At 32.8% G+C, this 22472-nt stretch overlaps 1 protein-coding gene across 3 annotated transcripts in view; it reads left to right on the forward strand.

The window, feature by feature from the left end:
* LOC139095611 (zwei Ig domain protein zig-8-like) overlaps positions 1-22472 on the forward strand; it is a 74102-nt gene that overhangs the window by 36452 nt on the left and 15178 nt on the right. For all 3 annotated transcript variants that reach the window (XM_070646998.1, XM_070647000.1, XM_070646999.1), the window contains exons 3-5: positions 13645-13811; positions 16589-16733; positions 16912-16977. In XM_070646998.1, the coding sequence (XP_070503099.1) occupies positions 13645-13811; positions 16589-16733; positions 16912-16977 (378 nt within the window). The remainder of the gene's footprint in view (positions 1-13644; positions 13812-16588; positions 16734-16911; positions 16978-22472) is intronic.

Raw genomic sequence — 22472 nt, forward strand, 5'->3', positions numbered from 1 at the left:
TTTGTTAATGACACGTGTTTTCAGTTTTCATTCAAGTATTTTGGATGGTCTGAAGTAAGTTTAGTGAACTTTCAAAATCAACAAAGTGAAAATTTTAGATAATCATAATCAAATTATTATCCAGATACTTGGGGTATTCTATATAGACATTACTCGTGCGGCAATGATTGACAAAGTTTTTAATCAGCTAAATAATATTTTTCATACTAAATAAGTCTGGTAATGTAATGCTTTAATTTTATTGTTACTAAAAATACATTTTTTCATAAAATCTGTAATTTTGGAGATACTTAATTTACTTACTTCATTGGCTGGGGTGTACGGGTGCCCGTTGTCGTATTTAAAGAACGTCTGTAGACAGATCTATATTTCGATAATTTCTGACAGTGTTTACAATGGAAGTGACGTGCAAAAAAGGTTTTCAACGTCCTTCATGCTATCCTATTCATGTACCTACTTCCATCTCCTCGTGGTACATTCCAGGCTATGCCAAGATGCTCAATCAGTGTGGTACCAATGAACCAAGTTAAGTTTGTGCTTGAAGGCTAGCGAGCCCACCTTCATTAAACATCACACAACTACGAAACATAATTTTGGAAATAATTAGAATATTTCATCACTTTAAGGAGTTATGGTTATTAAGCATGAAACTGAAACAACAAAATTGACAAGAAGTCGACATAAATTAATCAAAATTCTTCAATATTGAACCTCTAACCAAAGTTGAAATACCGCATAAGCATGCACACAGTGACTGAAACATAGCCATCACCAACAGCTACTTATATGACTTTCCACAGTCATTTAGACTCATACACATTCTCCTCATCCTCATCCAAGGCAATTCTTCATCCTCCACAGCCATTACATCTCCTTCTGTTGTTTTCTTTTCTGCTCTTAGACATATTTCTTTCTGTTTTACTCTTGGCTCTCGGGGTAGAAATGAATAAATATTATCATGACGGGTACGGAATCATATTTCATTTCTGTTTTGGACATGATAGTGACAGAGCAAAAATCACAATTTATGAGTCGAATAGAAAATAATATTCTTTTTTTATATCAAATACACAAAAATGAGATTTTGAACGATGATGCCATTAGTTTCATTTTTATTCTCTTCTTTTTAATGCTCTTTTTATTGTCATTATCATTAGCTTGAATATTAATTCATATTTTTTTTTTAAATAATGAAGAGATGAGGATTTGTTTTTTTTATTGTACGGGATTTCTTTATGATTTTAATCAATTGTGAATAATTTATGAGCATAAGCATTAATATTAAGCATCTATCAGAAACATTTATTTTTATCATTTCTTTATAAATTTTGGTCAATTCTTCAAGAGTCTCTAATGGGTGAAAATTTTGCATTTTTGGAGCTTTAGGGATCTTTTCAAATAGCACAAGTCGGTTAATCGACCCAAAATTAGGCACCAGAGTGATGTGACTCAGGCATGGTACTGAATTTTAACCGAATCAGACATAAAGTCAGATTCATGCCAGCAAGAACAAAGCTCGAAGTTGACTCGAAATTTGTATGAATAAGTCGATTCCAATCAACGCAGAGCTAGAAGTCAACTAGAATTTTGTATGAAACAGTCAACTAGAGTTCATACAAAACCCAATTCGACTTCAAGCTCTGAGCCTGAACAGCTTTTTCCTCAATTAATCGATTTGTGCTATTTGAGATTTTTAAAAGCCTTTATTGAATACAAAAGCCACAAAACCACATCCATCTCTACCTGAAATTCAAACATATCTATAGCATTCATCATTGTTTTGGATCAACCAACATATCTAATTCCAAATTGAATTGTACATGCAATGAAACTGGCATTTTTCCTTACAATAACCAGCATACATTGCCTAGATGCATTTAATATAATGAAAAAAATTTCAAACTTTTATAAAAAGCCTTTATTAAAACCAAAAAAAAACTATTTATTCCAACATTTCCATTTAGTTACTTTTTTTTTACACGCTTTTATTTGACTTGCTCTGTCTGTCTTTCTGTCTTTCTGTCTTTCTGTCTGTCACGTTCAAAATTTGTGACCCTTTTTTCGACCACTTCTACTGGTCCAATCATGCTGATTTTTTTTATACATGAGTGTTCTGGAGGGCAATTTGATATTTTGCCATCATTAAATCGCTAACTCGCTTCCTTATATTTTAATTAATTAATTTAAATTTTTATATGGGAAAAAATTTGACAAAAATCCATTGTCAATTATGTATATTTCTAATTTACATTAACCAGTCTTTTTATCGAACTGGAAACTAATTCATGTGATTAACTAAACATCAATTAATAATATAAATTATTAATTAAATTATAATATCAATCTGTTCAGGATATTTAAGTAAGCCAAAAAATTTAACTAGTGATTTTCTCGCGGATATTCTTAGCAAAAATTTGAATTCCAAAAAAACCGTTACATTCAAATCTTCAAAAATTCGTTAATTTTGTTGAATTTCAATAACATGTATGTAACTGGATCTTGTTATACTGTATATAAATATGGTCCTGGATCTTACTGGATCTTGATATACTGTATAAATATGGTCCTGGATCTTACTGGATCTTGATATACTGTATAAATATGGTCCTGGATCTTACTGGATCTTGATATACTGTATAAATATGGTCCTGGATGTTACTGGATCTTGATATACTGTATAAATATGGTCCTGGATCTTACTGGATCTTGATATACTGTATAAATATGGTCCTGGATCTTACTGGATCTTGTTATACTGTATAAATATGGTCCTGGATCATACTGGATCTTGATATACTGTATAAATATGGTCCTGGATGTTACTGGATCTTGATATACTGTATAAATATGGTCCTGGATCTTACTGGATCTTGTTATACTGTATAAATATGGTCCTGGATGTTACTGGATCTTGATATACTGTATAAATATGGTCCTGGATCTTACTGGATCTTGTTATACTGTATAAATATGGTCCTGGATCTTACTGGATCTTGATATACTGTATAAATATGGTCCTGGATGTTACTGGATCTTGATATACTGTATAAATATGGTCCTGGATCTTACTGGATCTTGTTATACTGTATAAATATGGTCCTGGATCATACTGGATCTTGATATACTGTATAAATATGGGCCTGGATGTTACTGGATCTTGTTATACTGTATAAATATGGTCCTGGATCTTACTGGATCTTGATATACTGTATAAATATGGTCCTGGATCTTACTGGATCTTGTTATACTGTATAAATATGGTCCTGGATGTTACTGGATCTTGATATACTGTATAAATATGGTCCTGGATCTTACTGGATCTTGATATACTGTATAAATATGGTCCTGGATCTTAATGGATCTTGATATACTGTATAAATATGGTCCTGGATCTTACTGGATCTTGATATACTGTATAAATATGGTCCTGGATCTTACTGGATCTTGATATACTGTATAAATATGGTCCTGGATTTTACTATTCGTTATAATTATGGATATGGATAATACACAATCATGCTGTACTGTAAAATATCAGTGTACTGTAAAATATCAGTTCTCAATTAGAAAACTAACAATTTGATATTACTTTAAAATTGTATGGAAATATTATAGGCTGTTGTATGGTTTCAATACAAATTTAATTATACTTCACAAGACATAGCAGTAAGTTGTTTAGTTTTATATATTGCTTTCGAGCGGAATTCCAGTCCGATCCTAACATTATATACATCATGAAAAACTCGAGAATTGTGCACATATGAAAATATGTTGTCGTTACTGAAAAAGTATACAACTATGATCTTGTAATAGTCGGGCGAACGAAACGAAGCGAAGCGAAGTGGAGCCCGACACTACCGTGACCTAACAACAGTCGGGCGAACGAAGCGAAGCGAAGTGGAGTCCGACACAACTGTGACCTAACAACAGTCGGACGAACGAAGCGAAGCGAAGTGGAGTCCGACACTACTGTGACTTAATAACAGTCGGGCGAACAAAGCGAAGCGAATTGGAGTCCGACACTACTGTGACCTAACAACAGTCGGGCGAACGAAGCGAAGCGAAGTGGAGTCCGACACTACTGTGACCTAACAACAGTCGGACGAACGAAGCGAAGCGAAGTGGAGTCCGACCCTACTGTGACCTAACAACAGTCGGACGAACGAAGCGAAGCGAAGTGGAGTCCGACACTACTGTGACCTAACAACAGTCGGACGAACGAAGCGAAGCGAAGTGGAGTCCGACACTACTGTGACCTAACAACAGTCGGACGAACGAAGCGAAGTGAAGCGGAGTCCGACACTACTGTGACCTAACAACAGTCGGGCGAACGAAGCGAAGCGAAGTGGAGTCCAACACTACTGTGACCTAACAACAGTCGGGCGAACGAAGCGAAGCGAAGTGGAGTCCGACACTACTGTGACCTAACAACAGTCGGGCGAACGAAGCGAAGCGAAGTGGAGTCCGACACTACTGTGACCTAACAACAGTCGGGCGAACGAAGCGAAGCGAAGTGGAGTCCGACACTACTGTGACCTAACAACAGTCGGACGAACGAAGCGAAGCGAAGTGGAGTCCGAAACTACTGTGACCTAACAACAGTCGGACGAACGAAGCGAAGCGAAGTGGAGTCCGACACTACTGTGACTTAATAACAGTCGGGCGAAGCTCGAACTTAAGCAGTTCAAACGTAGTTCGGACTTGGTTGAGCGAAGCTCACAAATTTTTGAGACCTGAACGGAGCGAAGCGAGTGAAGGCGTGAAAATTTTCCAACACGTAAGAAAACTACATGGATTATCGTAAGTAAAAAAATAGTTCGAGCGAAGCTCGAACTTAAGCAGTTCGAACGTAGTTCGGACTTGGTTGAGCGAAGCTCACAAATTTTTGCGACCTGAACGGAGCGAAGCGAGTGAAGGCGTGAAAATTTTCCAACACGTAAGAAAACTACATGGATTATCGTAAGTAAAAAAATAGTTCGAGCGAAGCTCGAACTTAAGCAGTTCGAACGTAGTTCGGACTTGGTTGAGCGAAGCTCACAAATTTTTGCGACCTGAACGGAGCGAAGCGAGTGAAGGCGTGAAAATTTTCCAACACGTAAGAAAACTACATGGATTATCGTAAGTAAAAAAATAGTTCGAGCGAAGCTCGAACTTAAGCAGTTCGAACGTAGTTCGGACTTGGTTGAGCGAAGCTCACAAATTTTTGCGACCTGAACGGAGCGAAGCGAGTGAAGGCGTGAAAATTTTCCAACACGTAAGAAAACTACATGGATTATCGTAAGTAAAAAAATAGTTCGAGCGAAGCTCGAACTTAAGCAGTTCGAACGTAGTTCGGACTTGGTTGAGCGAAGCTCACAAATTTTGCGACCTGAACGGAGCGAAGCGAGTGAAGGCGTGAAAATTTTCCAACACGTAAGAAAACTACATGGATTATCGTAAGTAAAAAAATAGTTCGAGCGAAGCTCGAACTTAAGCAGTTCGAACGTAGTTCGGACTTGGTTGAGCGAAGCTCACAAATTTTTGCGACCTGAACGGAGCGAAGCGAGTGAAGGCGTGAAAATTTTCCAACACGTAAGAAAACTACATGGATTATCGTAAGTAAAAAAATAGTTCGAGCGAAGCTCGAACTTAAGCAGTTCGAACGTAGTTCGGACTTGGTTGAGCGAAGCTCACAAATTTTTGCGACCTGAACGGAGCGAAGCGAGTGAAGGCGTGAAAATTTTCCAACACGTAAGAAAACTACATGGATTATCGTAAGTAAAAAAATAGTTCGAGCGAAGCTCGAACTTAAGCAGTTCGAACGTAGTTCGGACTTGGTTGAGCGAAGCTCACAAATTTTTGCGGCCTGAACGGAGCGAAGCGAGTGAAGGCGTGAAAATTTTCCAACACGTAAGAAAACTGTACATTTCTGCTGATTGTAGAAAAATAGTTTAATAAAAATTTTCCTTGGATTAACAAGACTAAAAAGTAGTAAATAAAAAAAAACGTTAAAAAAAACTTTTAAAAAACACGCTTTTAAAAAAGACTAAAAAACTTTAAAAGAAAAAAAAAACGTTAAAAAAAACTTTTTAAAAAACACGCTTTTAAAAAAGACTAAAAAACTTTAAAAGAAAAAAAAACGTTAAAAAAAACTTTTTAAAAAACACGCTTTTAAAAAAGACTAAAAAACTTAAAAAAAAAGTTCTAAAAAGTAGGAAATAAAAAAATAAAATCACGCTTCTTAAATAAAACATAAAAAATAATAAAAAAAATTTGAAATTAAGAAAAGAAGCTAAAATATTTTTCCAAAATATTCTTGTGTAGTACAAGAACAATATGACTTAAAAGCGTGGGGCGTTCAAAAGAAGAAGTTAGTGTTAAAACGATAGTAATTTCGCCCCACGCTTTTAAGTCATATTGTTCTTGTACTACACAAGAATATTTTGGAAAAATATTTTAGCTTCTTTTCTTAATTTCAAATTTTTTTTATTATTTTTTATGTTTTATTTAAGAAGCGTGATTTTATTTTTTTATTTCCTACTTTTTAGAATATTTTTTATATTTTCTTCTGATCCCTCTCTATTGTTTTTCATTAAAAAAAATCTCCTCTACCAATTCAATTACGTGAATTTCTTGTGAATATTCGTGCAGCTGTTTATTTCAATTCTCGAATTTTTGTTCATTCGAATTATTTTTTTCTTCTATTTAACTTTTTTTATTTTATATTTTTCGAGGGTTTTGGTGGATTGTCTTGCATGGCGTCGACATAATTTATGCATAAATTATGCACAATTTATGCATAATTTTGCGTGAATTATGCATAATTTATGCATAAATTCTGCATAATTTGTGCATAATAATTCTGCATAATTTTTCAAAAAAATTATGCATAAATTATGCATTAATTTTTTCAAATTCTAATTTTCTAATTTTTTTTCAAAATTTTTCCAAAAATTATGCATAATTTATGCATTAATTATGCATATAATTTTTTAAAATTATGCATTAATTGTGCATAATAATTCCACACAAAATATGCATATATTATGTATAATTCTGCACAAATTATGCATAAATTATGAGAAACGCATGCATAAATTATGCAAACCGCATGCAAAAATTATGCAGAACTTTTGCAGAATTTTCAAACTTTATCGAAAAAAAAAGTTCGCCCATGCCAAGGCTTGAACCTAAGACCTCATGCATAGACTTAGTTTTAAAGCTTAGCTATTACCATTGCGCCATCAAGACAAATTAACTCATATATATATGATGGCAATTTCTCATATATAAAGAATTTATGATTTTAATTCGGAATATTTTCTAAAAGGAAAGATTACTAAAACTAAACGAACCACTTCGGGTTCGCAATGAGTCTTGTTCCAAAACTGCCTCTGGTTCCGCCACTGAAGAAGACTCTGAATCAGAGTTGCAAAACAGACAAAAACCGTACAAATTCTCGATAATTTGTATGGTTTTTCTTACAAAGCCATACAAATTATCTACTAGTGCTGACATCGCTATTGGTCCTGATAACGTTCTCACGTTTCAGCTACTGAGTTTACAATCGTTAATTGGTTTTCATTTAGCCTTGGTCGTCATTGATAGATGTGGCTTGAATTAAAGCCTCTCGATACGAGAAGGTGGGGTTGGTACTTAGTGGTGCTTCATACGAAATTTACGAATTAAAATCCTCTTGTGAAGTATATAATTTTACATTTTTGCCATAATAATGAAAATTTACGGAGAACCTATTCTTTAATCATGTGAAAATAAATTTAAATTGATTATAATTAAAATCATTATAATAAATAAATTCTTTATATATGAGAAATTGCCACCATTTAAATATGAGTTAATTTGTCTTGATGGCGCAATGGTAATAGCTAAGCTTTAAAACTAAGTCTATGCATGAGGTCTTGGGTTCAAGCCTTGGCATGGGCGAACTTTTTTTTTCGATGAATTTTGAAAATTCTGCAAAAGTTCTGCATAATTTTTGCATGCGGTATGCATAATTTATGCATGCGTTTCTCATAATTTATGCATAATTTGTGCAGAATTATGCATAATTTATGCATATTTTGTGTGGAATTATTATGCATAATTAATGCATAATTTAAAAAAAAATATATGCATAATTAATGCAAAAATTATGCATAATTTTTGGAAAAATTTTGAAAAAAAAATTAGAAAATTAGAATTTGAAAAAATTAATGCATAATTTATGCATAATTTTTTTGAAAAATTATGCAGAATTATTATGCACAAATTATGCAGAATTTATGCATAAATTATGCATAATTCACGCAAAATTATGCATAAATTGTGCATAATTTATGCATAAATTATGTCGACGCCATGCAAATCCCCCGTCTGAACTTACTTTCTTACTTTGTTGGTCGTACAGGTCAATTGTGATCCATGACCTCCCACATTAGTCGCCAGAAGCTGACTTCCACTTGCCAATTTGCAATACCATTTCCGATAAAGCCTCAAAAGTGTCCTGTTACTTTGATTGAATTTAATGATCACGATTTGCATCCAAAATGCAATTTTTCCATGAAAACTCCAAAGCAGAGCTTGAAGTCGACTCGTTTTTTGTATGAAAATGTTGCCACAAATCCGTATAATATTCGAGTTGATTTCAAGCTCTGGAATCCAGAGTCTAGCAGCTTCAAGAATATTCGAACTCAAACCAAATGCGCTCTAAATCTGAACCATCATTTCAACTTTATTTTCATGCCTCAAAGTACAAAAATGTGAAATTTTTCTGTTATTTTTCCAACTGCAAAAAAAATCCCCAAAAAAAAGTATTTAAAAATTAAGCAAACAAAAAAAAAAGTTTCATTTCTTCTAGTTTTATCATCATTTCCGTTCCTCCCTCTGTTTGTTATCTCATTTATATATATACATGCTGCAACTGAATTATCGAAGCTTTTCTGAGCCAGCTGAGTATCATCATGAAACTTTATTCATTCTATATAGTCTCTGAAAAAAATAAACTTTACACAAATACACGGATAGAGAGATGAGATTGGGAAGTAGAATTTCCTCATCTATACTTAACTTTATTCTTTCTTCCTCACACTCTGTTGTGGCAACATTCATTACTGCTTCACCATACACAAGAGCTTTTGTTTTCTGTCTTGTGATTTAGAGTGTGAAATTTAATTAAAAGTATAGTATATGTGAACATAAATTGAAAAGTATATGGTAGAATACGAGAAAAAAATGAAAAAAAGATGTGCTGCATTAAAAAAATTTAATGCGAATAATTTCAGAACGACGGAATACTTATTGTGATTCATGTGACTAAGGTAATTACCTTATACAGGGGTTGAAGAGTCAAAGTGGGTCGGTGATGGAATGGTTAAGTACTTTGGTTCCTAATTATCTCAATACCGACCCTGCGAGTTCTCGAGACTCGACACTCGTCCTTCACTTGTCCTTTTCGAATCATATATAGTGGAAACGCGTCTCACAGCCTCCCTTTGAATGCTACAGGCAGTAATCTCATGAAAGGAGTGGTTCTGATCCCTCTATAAGCTGTAAGTCTACTGAGAGCCTATTAACCGCAAATAACCCTAACTCAGCTCTACATCTTAATTATCTGAAGCTTAACACGTAATAAAAAATCGACTTTTTGACCCCATTGATTGTCGCGCAACAAAATCTCAACCCCAGCTGCTAACTTAACAACTCTGCCTTATAAAATTACCAATTTAAGCGTGCAAATTCAGAATCATCTCCAAATTATTACTCCTGCTTAGATAATTGGAAATTAAGATTACCTCTGCACTCTCTAAAACAGTATTAAACATAATTGGCAAATGGTGTAATTTGATAGATTCTTCAAGAAATTTGAAGATTTACTTTGCATTAGAAGAGCATTAGCATAAATGAGAGAAAGTATGAATCCTTAAAATTATCTCTCTAAATGAGCAACGTGATGGAATTAATAAGAATTAAGGATCATTTTTGGTGCCTCTTCAGATTATAAGTAGGGTAATTGCTACGGGCTTTTCTCCTTTTAACCTTACAATTCGTGGAAATTTTTATCATGGAATCAAATTTCCACAACTTAGCTGCAAGATACAGCTCAAGAGATTTTCTAAATTAGCAGTAATCTTGACTTATTGAGTTCTGCAAATTATTGCAGAAAATTGGAGTGGAATGGACTAGAAATTTTCCACTTCAAATTTTTCCCTAGCTGCACGAGGTTGCAAATTTCATTTTTTGCTAGAAAATAAGCTTAAAATCAGGGTTTACGTAGCCATTAAAGTACCCTTATGTATGGTAGTCATAGTGACAATTTTGCAGCACTCTGACGATTTAATTGGGCAACTAGGGATAATTTTTAACATTTGATGGACTCATAAATCAATTGTGCTTCAACTTCTGAAATACAATAACAAGACTATTGAATTTAAATGAGAATTTAAGGGAAACTTCCCCCAAAAATGGCATATTCTTAAGAAATTTCTAAAAATTTCAAATAGAACAGCATTATGAATTTAAAACAACATCAAAATGGACAAGCTCCTACCATATTTTTCAACATAATACTGCCATACACGCAATCATCTCGTCAATCTCAATTTAGTGTATAAATTCATCTAATGTTGATCATCTGCTTGACATAGCATAAACGAATAGATAGATATCTTAACATATTTAACAGTAGGTTAGTCCATATGCCATCCATTCAATTTTTTTCGGACATCAGACATCATACGACACAATAAAGATGATAAAAAAGAAAATGAATAAGACTATATATGTCATGCATTATTCATGTACATAAAATTTAAATTGTTTCTCATTTCCTTTCGATTCTGTTCCTTTGAAGAAGCCTGTTGATAAGAGAAACAAAAGGAGAGTCACATGAAAGGGTTTTTGGATGAGATAGATAGGATGGCTAAGTAGAAGCTCCTTTTTTTCATACCATTGAGCAATTTTTCTTGTATAGTTATTTATTTATACTGAGTGACATCATAGATCTAAGGCATTTGCATAAATTTACGCATGTATTGATGATAAAATCTGGTATTTGGTTCATTAGGTTGATTTTGTCAGAATTATAAAGACAGTTAATGGATATTGAATGATGTTTTGATCGAGTCTTACAATCTGGATCTTGAAAATGAACTGAGTGGAAATTTTTCATGGGAGTTGTTCATAAATGACGTAATATTCAAAGGATATATGGACTTTTTAGTCCATATTTTTTCCTTATTCCCGAGATTTCCCGGTCCCGGTCCCAGATCACCATCCAGATCCCGTCCAAGTCCCGAAAATCTTCCGGGAAAGCATATTATGGAGGCTAGATGACTTCAGAACTTGAAGTCGAGTTGAATTTCACATGAGTTTGAGTTGAGTTGACCCTATCATACAAAATAGCCAGAGATGTCACATAGGTGCCTTTAAAAACGTGCCTAACAGCATCATGGTAGCTTTTGCCTTAATTAAAGGAATATCTATGTATAGGCAAGCCTATGCAAAGTCAGAGCCTGTTATAGATATGCCCTTTTGACAGCAAATCGATAAAATAACAGAATAACAGTCCACTCTGAGCTCTGGATGATCATTTTTAGAAATAACGCTTCAATTTTGAATCATAGGCACAATATCCTGTTCCACAACTGCAACTAATCTACCTCATGTCCAGTTATAAGCTTGAAATATCATGACAATATCCATAACTCTGGAATTAATATTTCCTATGAAATCTAACAATTCCTACTCAGGAATCCTCTCTTAGACCTGACAATATAAATTTTCCTTTGAATATTTTCAAGCTACAAAAGTTGTACAAGCACAAAAGTCTTTCAAGTAACATTACATAAAATTGAGAAAGGTTTGATCGTAAATTGATTGATTAAACTTGAAGACTATTTTTCATTTGACATTGAGTAGCTCAAAATGGAATTCCATTTACTATACAAAATTTCTCTTTTATATCTTTTTTGATAAAGCATAAAAATTTTTCATAGAATTATTGAAGCTGAAGCTTTCTCGTCATGCTCTGATAAATTTTTAAGAGTGGATAGTTTGTGAAATTGATTTTCAAATTTGAATGGACATATGTTTTGAAATTTATGGCATAGAATTTGTGATATTTTTTTTTTATAGTTTATACAATCTTTATAGCTTCTGTCCTGAATTTTAAATTGAGGTACACAATTGCTAAGTTGAGATATTTATTGTTGGGTGAATGAACTTTTGGGTTATTGAATAATTAATTTTATTAAGGCATCTGCTGTATTTTACTTGATTTTCATTAATAAATTTGAAGCTTTTACGATAGATTTTGATGGAAAAATGTCTGCTTTACTGCTGTATGTCAGCCTTATTTTAATATCGGAATATAAAAATTTATATTGAATTTAATTGCAGCAATTAAAGGATTTTACTGACTTTCAAAGTTAAAGACATTTTTGTTAGAACTGAAAAACGTGAAAATCATGCAAAATATGTCCTAAAAAGTTTCAATATTACTTTATTAATTGAATCACAAATTTTACACCCATGAAGCCATACTGAAAATAAAAAAAAATCGGATAATTCAATTTAGGGCTTGAATAATCAAAATGTACCTATCTATAAATAAATATGTAATATAAATGGGATTATTATGAGAAAACAGAGATCGTTCACAGCTCCTCATGCTGTTAAACAAGAGATTATTCTGTAATATCTACTAATAATAATTTTTTTTTCTCCTTTTTCACTTGAAAAAACCTTTTTTTTTTCTCCTTCACATATTCTACACATAGTGAACAGATAGGAGATAGAGATGTGTACATATAATCATACACGACACATAGAGCAGGAAGAGGTGACTTTTTTTTCCTAGTAGAGATTCTATGATGTCGAAATATGTGAGCAAAAGGCATAAAAAATATCCATTTTATGAGTCTGAAAATGAAGTTGGTTGAACTTCCGGTTCCGTAATTTTTTTTATCACGAGGAAGTGATTGGGCAAAAATCTGAGTTTTCTAAAAATTAATTAACATAATGAGATTTTGAATTTCAAACCTAAGCGGATGTACGAATATTGTGCCTTCCACCATCAAAAACACAACCGGAAATAACTCAGGACGTTTATAAAAAAAAGAAATTTGTCATGGAATGAGTCAACACACTTCCTAAAATAAAGCGCACCAGATTTTAACTTTTATATCCCCTAACAACTCTATGTCTCTTATAAAGTGGTTACTGGTTAAGCAAAGGCAATATAATTACGTTTGATGTTGTACATATGTGATGATAGGTGAGAGATAAAAAAAAGGAAAGCAATTTTCCAAGAGAGTAGAATAAAGAAAGGAAAAACCTCCTACAAATACATTTCATGTATGTAAGTAGTCATTTCCCATTTTTTTTGTAATTCAATGATGTGGAATGTTTTGTGTGAACAAATTTTTTAAAATTCTGTACGAATTGGAGGAGATGTAAAATGTTTATTCAATCCCTTTTTATGTTCATGATCACAAATGGACGACCCTGCACCTGAACACCTTTTTTTTGTCTACCTCGGATGATCATGATTATTATAGTGACGATGATGACTATGACAATAATAAGATTACATTTGTACCTTTTTTTTTGATGCTTAAAATATTCAACCACAATCTTACATTTCCTTTTTTCTTGATATCTTTACAGGTGCTTTCGCTGGTAATTCACGAAAGTTTAGAACAGAATTTTTACAAGACTCTCCTACACCCGGCACAGGCCCTTATTTTGACACAACAATATCGTCAAATGTGACGGGATTAGTAGGCAAAACTGTACATTTAGTTTGTAAAGTAAAAAATTTAGGAAATAGAACGGTGAGTTTGTGATTTTTTATATACATTATGCTGCTTTTTTGTGTATAGCTTAAGGCTTATGAAAAATTCATACGTCTAAATTGTGGAACTAGTTGATGATGCTTATATGAGTTCTGGTGTTTATAACGCATTCTTGCCACATAGCATCATGGCTTTACTAAACTGTTGAGGATTCCTTCTAGCACGTACTAAATCACAAACCAGTCCATCAAATAAATAGCATGAAAAGACTCAATTCACAATAGAATGGTTGCAAACCTTCGACATGACATGAAAAAATAAGTTTTGGCATTTTGACATATTTAAGCTACGTGGGATACTTTCACAATTTCGCTAAACAAAATCACTGCAATTGTCGTCTGAAAAGCAAGAAGAAAAATTCTCATTATACTTGAATGAATTCAATGACTTTCATTTTTTGTGATACAAGAAAAACAGCAAATGCTAGTCTTCTTTCGTGTTTCTCATCGAGTGCTGTTTCTGTCATTATCCACTTCTGTGCCTTCATCTCTCCCCCACGCTTCAACAACAAAGCACAATTTGTATGCATTCAGTAAAAAAAATATATAAATATATTTCTTCTTCCATCATTTACATACCCAAAAAAGCAGCAACATCAATGTGTATTGTTAACAGCATCAACAATAAGCATAATGATACACTCGAAAAAAAAATGAATAAATAAATATACACACATAGAAGGGGATAGGGAAGTGCACATATTTTCATGTATATTGTCTACAAAAATGAAAAATTTCATTAGACATTCATATTATGGCATCATGAATTCATTTTCTTGCTCTGACTCTGTTTCTTATTGCTCATAATATTATTGTGTGATTGCCGTAGGAATGTTTCTAGTCGAGAGTTGACTCTTTTCATATTTAGGTGGCTTATAGCAAATATTATACTAAAAACATGAGTGCATGAAAAGGGGCTGTGATTCAGGGTTGGGGGCTCATATTTTGGATGTTGATTCTAGTGTCAGGAATGTCAATGTTACTATCATCCTGGGAATTTTATGGGAAAATCTTCCCACGAGCCTTTAAATCCCATGAACATTCCTATCAGCATAACAAGGATAACGAGGAGCAGGAGAGGCTGTATATGTCCCAAATGTACGTAAATCATTCCGTCAAAAGGGTTCCCATTTTTTACACCAATCCCAACCCTGATCATAGATTGTACAACACAATTTACATACTTTTGGTGACAATAATCTGCTTTTGACAACTACAACCTTTTGCATAAAAAAAACGAACGAGATGTTCATGATGGAATAACTTGTCTCATACGCAAATATACACACATATACGAAATTTTCTTTTTCACTCCCGTTTTTTTTTTTTTGTTGCTCCCGTCTTTATTTGCTTATCTCTCGTGTAGAAAAAGCCACAAATATATGTGTACATACACACAATGTTGAAATTTACTTCCCACATACATAATTTACTTTACTTTTTAACTTCAACCATTTTGCATTTTTTGAATAGGTGTTCTTATTGATGTTGATTTTTGTGGATCTCTTGGGTGGAATTAATGTGGATTTTTGTTGCCTTTTTTGGTGACATGGATTTTGCCAATAAGTCCAGAAAGTTGTGAACGACTTACAAAATTTATTGAAGCTATTAAATGTGTACTTTAATATACATCTGTTGTTGCCGTGGCATTTTATTCCTTTTCAAACCTTTAAAGCCTGCTTTACTCCCAAGACAACAATGAAAATAAACTTGAAGAATATTCTTACACCTTTCATTCCCCAAGGGATCATGTGCAATAGGCATGAATGTAAATTTAAATTTAAATCTTACTCGTATATGAAAAAAAATAAATTTACTTCCTTCAACAATGCATGAATCCATTGTTGTCACATTAGAATTTTAATTCCAACATTTTCATACATGTCGTCATTGTCATCATTTTGAAATTCCTCGTTTTTTGTGTCATCCTCGCTTCTGTCATAATTCTTCTTCCCACATAAAATGAATGTATGAGGAAAATTGCATGGCAGGTGGAGGGAATGAAAATGGGATGAAGTAACATTGTTGGTAAAAGAATTTAAACTTAATCTGGTAATAATTCTGATTGAAGAGAATAAAGGTTGAGAGTTATTGGAGCACATGGAACTACATCAAATCTCTGATTTTATTTGCAGTTTTTTTATGACTGAGATGGTTGGTTGACATAAGTACTGTATGATAAATGTAGTATTGCATACAATGTTGCAAATCAACGAATCACAGGAAGCATACATATGCTTAAAATGTTCTGTCAATTTAAACTTGTAATGGAATTGAAATTAATTAAGAATCTTTGTTGGTTATGAAATTGAAACCGCAAGTCAAGTTTGAAGTTGTTTGAGAATTAATTGCAAATCTGCCATGGATGTTGTCAAAAATGATACAAAATATGAGAAAATTTGATGCTTTAGTGGCTTCTGGATTATGTTGCATTCCAATTGATAGTAAATTCCTACCAAAACCTCAACTTTTAGTCACTTTGATCCTGTAATATTGTAAGCATCCTACGAATGTTTTTCATTTTGACCACATTCAACCACACAGGTCTTACTCTCGCAGAAGCAGATTTACCTTTATACACTTCGATATTCTAGATGCCAATCTACTCAGGCACCACAGATCAATAACAGTTAGCAAATTTAATCAACTAATTGAATCTCAGCTTCATCAACTAGTTTTACTGCCTTATTCAAACAATCTCTAATTGCATGACAATTCTTACTGACACTAATCAATTCCAATGTTTTCATTTAATAGGTGAGTTGGGTGCGTCATAGAGATATTCACCTGTTAACTGTAGGACGATATACATATACAAGCGATCAGCGCTTTGAGGCTATGCACTCACCACACACAGAAGAATGGACATTGAGGATACGATATGCTCAACGAAAGGATTCTGGTGAGTTTTGATAAATTTAATTATCATTGATTTTGAGATTGCAATTTTTGTTGTAAATTCTTGAAAATATGTATGTACTCTTATGGGGTCGTTGTCATGTTGAGGACTTCATATGTCATGAAGCAATGACCTGCAATTGAAACTATATATAGCAACTAATGTTTTATATCCCCATTAGGTATCTACGAGTGCCAAATTTCAACAACCCCTCCAATCGGACATTTTGTATACTTGACTGTTGTTGGTGAGTAATGCACAATTCCTACATGCTTTTATACTCTAGCTACATCAAAACTTTATGAATTACATAAGCAGGTGAAAACTACTTTGTTAAAAAAAAATTAAAATATTTTTCATCAACAAATATTCTCACTTAGCTTTCTATCCAGCAAGCACATCTAAATTATGTTCAAAATTTCTGCCCTTTCATTGAGAACAAAAAAAAGAATGTTTTAAAACAATTCAGACATGGATGAGAGATCCTAGAACAATGCACGTTCCGATAAAAAATAATAAAAAGTTTTTAACTTTTACAAAAAACAATCAAGAGTGGATGAAAAAGTGTTTCCGTGATTCTATAACATTAATTTCACTTTAATGTACGCTTTTATTTGAATATTTAATTGAAAACTAGTGTACTGACTATAGAAATAAATATAAGTGAAAAAGTAGGAGGGAAATGGAGAGTAGAGGGTGAAATTCAGTGCATGGAAGGTTTAAGCGCATATTGGGATGATGTTGAGGCTTATTTGAGAGAATATGAAAGCTTCAGTTTGTAGAATTGTAAGTTAGTATAATTATAAGGAGATTAGACAGTTAGGCAGGTTTAGTATCTGTGATATATACAGACACAACGTGGTGCACTAAGAATAAGTCATTGTAACGGATTTTAAACCAAATATAGAATTCTGCGTGATTCTCTTTAGCAAGCGAATAGATCGCATTAAGGCACGGTAGTGGCATCTCTGTACCATGAAAGCATGTTCTTTACCTGTTAGTATCTGTCTATAATCAGCTTATCTGAGATTGATACAGGGGTTAATCAGGGATTTTTGTTGTCCAACACCCTTCTTCCCTTCTGGATATGCTCTTAAATAGACATAAGTATACTCTTGGCTAATAATCCAAATGGGTCCTTCCCCTTCCCTTCTGGATACACGCCCTATATAGACATAAGTATGTACCTGTCTAACAATTCAATAAAGACCCTTCCCCTTCCCTTCTGGATACACCCCCAAATAGACACATGTGCATACCTGTCTCACAATTCATACCTCTAACATCTCAACCTATACAACAGAATTTCCAGTAAAAAATATCCAAATATAACAAAATCTAATCCCAGCCATTAGTTTCCTCAGACAAAATTGATCTATTCCCATATTATGTCCACAACAACAAAAAACTTACATTCACTAAACAAATAAATTCTTGTTGATTAAAATTTCATGATTATATGATAAAAAGCATATAAATGGAAACAGCAAGTGGAAAACTTTCAACCTCTTATCATGCATTCCGTTTGTAAATTTTTTATGCATTGTACCGTAAGAGAGCGTAAAGCAGCAAAATGAATGTTTTTGGATATACATTTAGTATGAAGATTTATGGAATTCAGTAAATAAATTATGTACGATGTACGTAGACTGATAAAGCCCATGAGGAAATTAAAGACGATGGGAAAAAATATTTTCATACTGAAACGTTGAAGGAAGAAGACGGTTCTGTGGAAATTAATTAAAGAAACAAGACCGCTTGCTTAATTAAGTTTCGAGCGGGGCATTTCCGTTTGATTTTCTTTTCCGTGCTTTTCCTTTCCTTCTTTTCACTCAATATCTAATAAAATATTTAGTTTAGATTTTTTGGATTGAAGTTATAGACTCAATATTTCTTAGGACGAAGCAACAAATCCCATCGTACCAAACATCCACAATGCCTTAATTATGCCTTAATTCAAAGTAGGCGTTAAAAGCTAGCAAAAAAGGGTTCATTGTGTACATTATGTAACAACAAATGTCCTTAATTATTAATAATAAAAGTAAATAGAACATAGTTCATCTGAAATTGTTTTGGTTCTTTTAACTCACAAATTATTCATTATTTATTTAGATGTTGAATTTTGGAATGAATAAATTTGGTGTAGAAGTTGACAAAAACTTGTGGAATTATAATTAATCGATAATGAATCGTGTCTGTAATTATTTTGTGGGTCAGGAGGGCTTAAAGTTCTTTGTGGATGTTGAACAAATTGTAACTTTTGAGAGGGTTTATTGGAGATTAGTTTTATTTATGTTGGTTGTTTTGTGAATTTTAGTTTTAAGACCGAACAGCATGGTCACAAACTTTGATTTTATTTGTAAAAAATGGTCGAAATCAGCGAGTCCGTTATGGCACCTTCAAGCTTTGCTGTTAAAGCAACGACTTAGCGGCTTCATGGTGACTCCCCACGTAACCATATGTCGATAGTTGGAATCAACGTGTAATTGATGAATGTTGGCATTCCTCCAAATATAGTACATAAACGTCGATTTTGGCTCCTTGGGTCCATTGTGTTGCTTGGGCAGGCTTTCTTATTTCGCTGACCTTACAGATCAATTGTGATCCATCACCTTCCATAGGTGTCGTCTGAAAATGTGTCTACAGCTGGCTTACACTTGTCAACCTCCAATGCCAAGTGCAGACTTCCTAGAGTAGCTTCTTAGGCTTATTATTGTCTTGAGTTAAAAATTGTAAGGTCCAAAGCTTTATATTCTGTGCAAAATAGCTGATTTGCGCTGTTAGAGGAGGAGACCTTAAAATTAGAGTTGGACTCCATGGAGTCCGAACTCCAAAGCCCTGCCAAACTCTGCTTAAAATACTATTTTTAGATCAATCAAAATAATTAATTCCCAACAACTCTGAAGGCGTAACGGTTTTCCTTATTTTGTTCTAAAATTTGAAATAAGGAATTTTTTTATTCCTTATTTTAGTACATTTAGTCCGTTAAATTTTTTAAACAAAATATTAAAAATACTTGCTTTCTAAGCAATAAATCAACTTACGAATCATGCAAACATTAATAAGAATGGTATTTCTAATTTATAAGAACATAATAACTGGTAAAACTAAAGGCAAAAATAGTAAAATTAATAGAAACCAAATTATCTTTGTTATCGTTGTGTATGTGTTTGCATGTATTAGTAATGTTTACAAAAATGACCAATCAGAATTAAATCAAGTTTTTTTGCTATAAATAGTGTTAATATTGCATTTAAATGCCTTCAATTTGCGAGAAATAATTTAATAGTTTACTAAAATTCTAATTATGGTTCACAATTATGGCTGATTTCTTTGAAAAAGATGGAAAAAGTGAAGATGCAAATTTTGTATTGCATATGTGTGTGTAAATTTTTTCGTACACAAAATGAATTCAAATTCAAAATTTTGGACTAAATAACGGAATCTTTTGCTCTTCAGAGTTGTTGGATTAATTCCATTTTAATTACATCAAATTTTCAAACAGAATCAACTTAAATTCAATATTTGCAAAATATGTCATTATATTGATGTAAAATCCATTAATATGAATTGTTTATTCATTTCCATCACTATCAACTGTTGTCTAATATAAATAATGTGTTTGTCGAATGTGTCTATGTCTGTTTTCCACTGAAAGTGTCATTATCCAATTTTTCTTTGTTTATATCCACATTCATATTTGCAGTCTCCATAAACAATACAAAATAAGCTTTCAATGGCAACATTACAATATCATCTGAACATAAATCACTAACCAAAGAGGATTTTTTTCTTTGCCTGAACTTTTTTTTTTCTAAAAATAGCTTCTCATATGGCTACATAAAGTTTTTATAAAGAAAAATTAAATAAATTAAAAGAAATTTTCATGAATGTGGTTAGAGACTCGAGCCAAAATGCAAATATTTATGAGTACAATAATATGCAAAAGTGCTGTTCGCTCTTTGTTGGAAGACAATGAATTGTTTTCATTTATTTCAATATTTGAAAAAATAAAATATGTACAGAATGGAGAAGAAAAAGGGTAGAAAAGTGGCAATTTGTGTGTAGAATAAAAAAACAAAGAATAAAGGAATTTGCAAGCAGCTATTTTTCCACTCGTTATTTTTCTATTGTCTGAATGATAAAAGTGGAAATTTATTCATGGGAGAGATGATGAATGAGCGCATTTTGAGGTCAAATGAGCTTTTGTCTCAATGAATCTGTTTCTGAATATTTCTATCAAGATTTTAGCTAGATTTGGCTATGAGACTCAATTTTATGATAATTTTATTGGAATTGAATATGATTAGGTTCTTGCAGGGGTGTAGGATGTATCCAGGAGTTCAAACCAACATAAGGGCTTACAATACATAATTTTGAGCGACGCAAATGAATAAACTTCACAACGGAGCTTATATGCCTCCGTAAAAGCTCTTTTATTAACAACAAATTGAAGCCGTCAATTTTTAGTAGCCATGTGGACTTCAAACGGGAGTAACTAACACACAGTGTTGATAAAAGAGGTTTAGCGAAGCCTTAAAAGTTTCATAAAGAATATGTACTGTTCTGTGTCGCTCAGGATTGATTGATTTATGGTGAAAATCATACCAATGTACTCACAAAAGAGTGATACAAATATCTGAAATGTTACCTAATCACTCGACCCCAGAGACCTTACCCTGAGCCTTACTCTTGAACTGACAGATTCGCTCATATCTTAAACAGGTAAAGACACCAATTTTAGGTACCGAAGTTGTATTTCTGTACCATAAAATCATTCTCTTTGTCTGTTAGGGTGTATGCATGACCCGACACAAGCTCTACATTCCAGATCCCACTCTGCTCAGACAGTTTACTAACAAACTATAAAAACTGCCAGACAAAACTAAACAATAAAGAAAATATGCTATAAAAAAATCCCTGTGCACTTAAAAAGAATGGAGAGTGCAAAAAATTTCTCATTTTCATCACAATTATGGTTGAAAAAATTTTTACTCAACATTCTTTCCATCTCTAATTTTTTGCATTTTCTTCTTCACATTCTTCAACAACTTGAAATAATGGAAAACAACAGTAATATTTTCCATTTGACAACTTTTTATTTTTTTGTCTCATGCATAAGAAGACAGCAAAATTAAAATGACAAAAAATTCCCGAAACTCTGCTTTTTACTGCATCTAGAGATATATTTTATGTACAATACATGATCTTTTAATGCTAATAAAGAGTACGAATACACGAAAAAATCATAATTTTAATGAAAACGTGAAACAATCTCTGTTTTGTTGGCATGTCGAATGATAAAAAGGCGAAACAAACAAATGAATGTCATCCCAGCCAGAAATAGCAATAAATTTACGTAGAACAAAAAGAAAAATAAAAATAATAATTTTAATGTCTGTCATCATTTGTGAGTTACTAGAAAAATGTTAAACGACGTGGATTGAGCACTTTTGTGATTTATGGAGAAAGCGTGTGCATGATTTAAGTATGAATTATGATATGAAAAAGTTATTTTAAAATTTATATGAAAATTGCTAGTTTTCTAGTCATTACTCTTGAATTTTGACTTTTTTTGAAGTTTTTCTATCTGAATGCTACATCTTGTGTCTGAATAAATCCTTTAAAATTGTGAGAACTTGGAGTTGTCTCTGAAGCTGACTCATATTTTGTAGTAAGTAGAGTCGACTCAAGTTGACTTTTACGAACAAAATCCGAATCGACTTCCACTTCTGAAAATGT

Source organism: Chironomus tepperi, unplaced genomic scaffold (genome assembly GCF_022539635.2).
Source record: "Chironomus tepperi strain 1889 unplaced genomic scaffold, CSIRO-AGI_Ctep_v1 contig_367, whole genome shotgun sequence".
NCBI lineage: Eukaryota > Metazoa > Arthropoda > Insecta > Diptera > Chironomidae > Chironomus > Chironomus tepperi.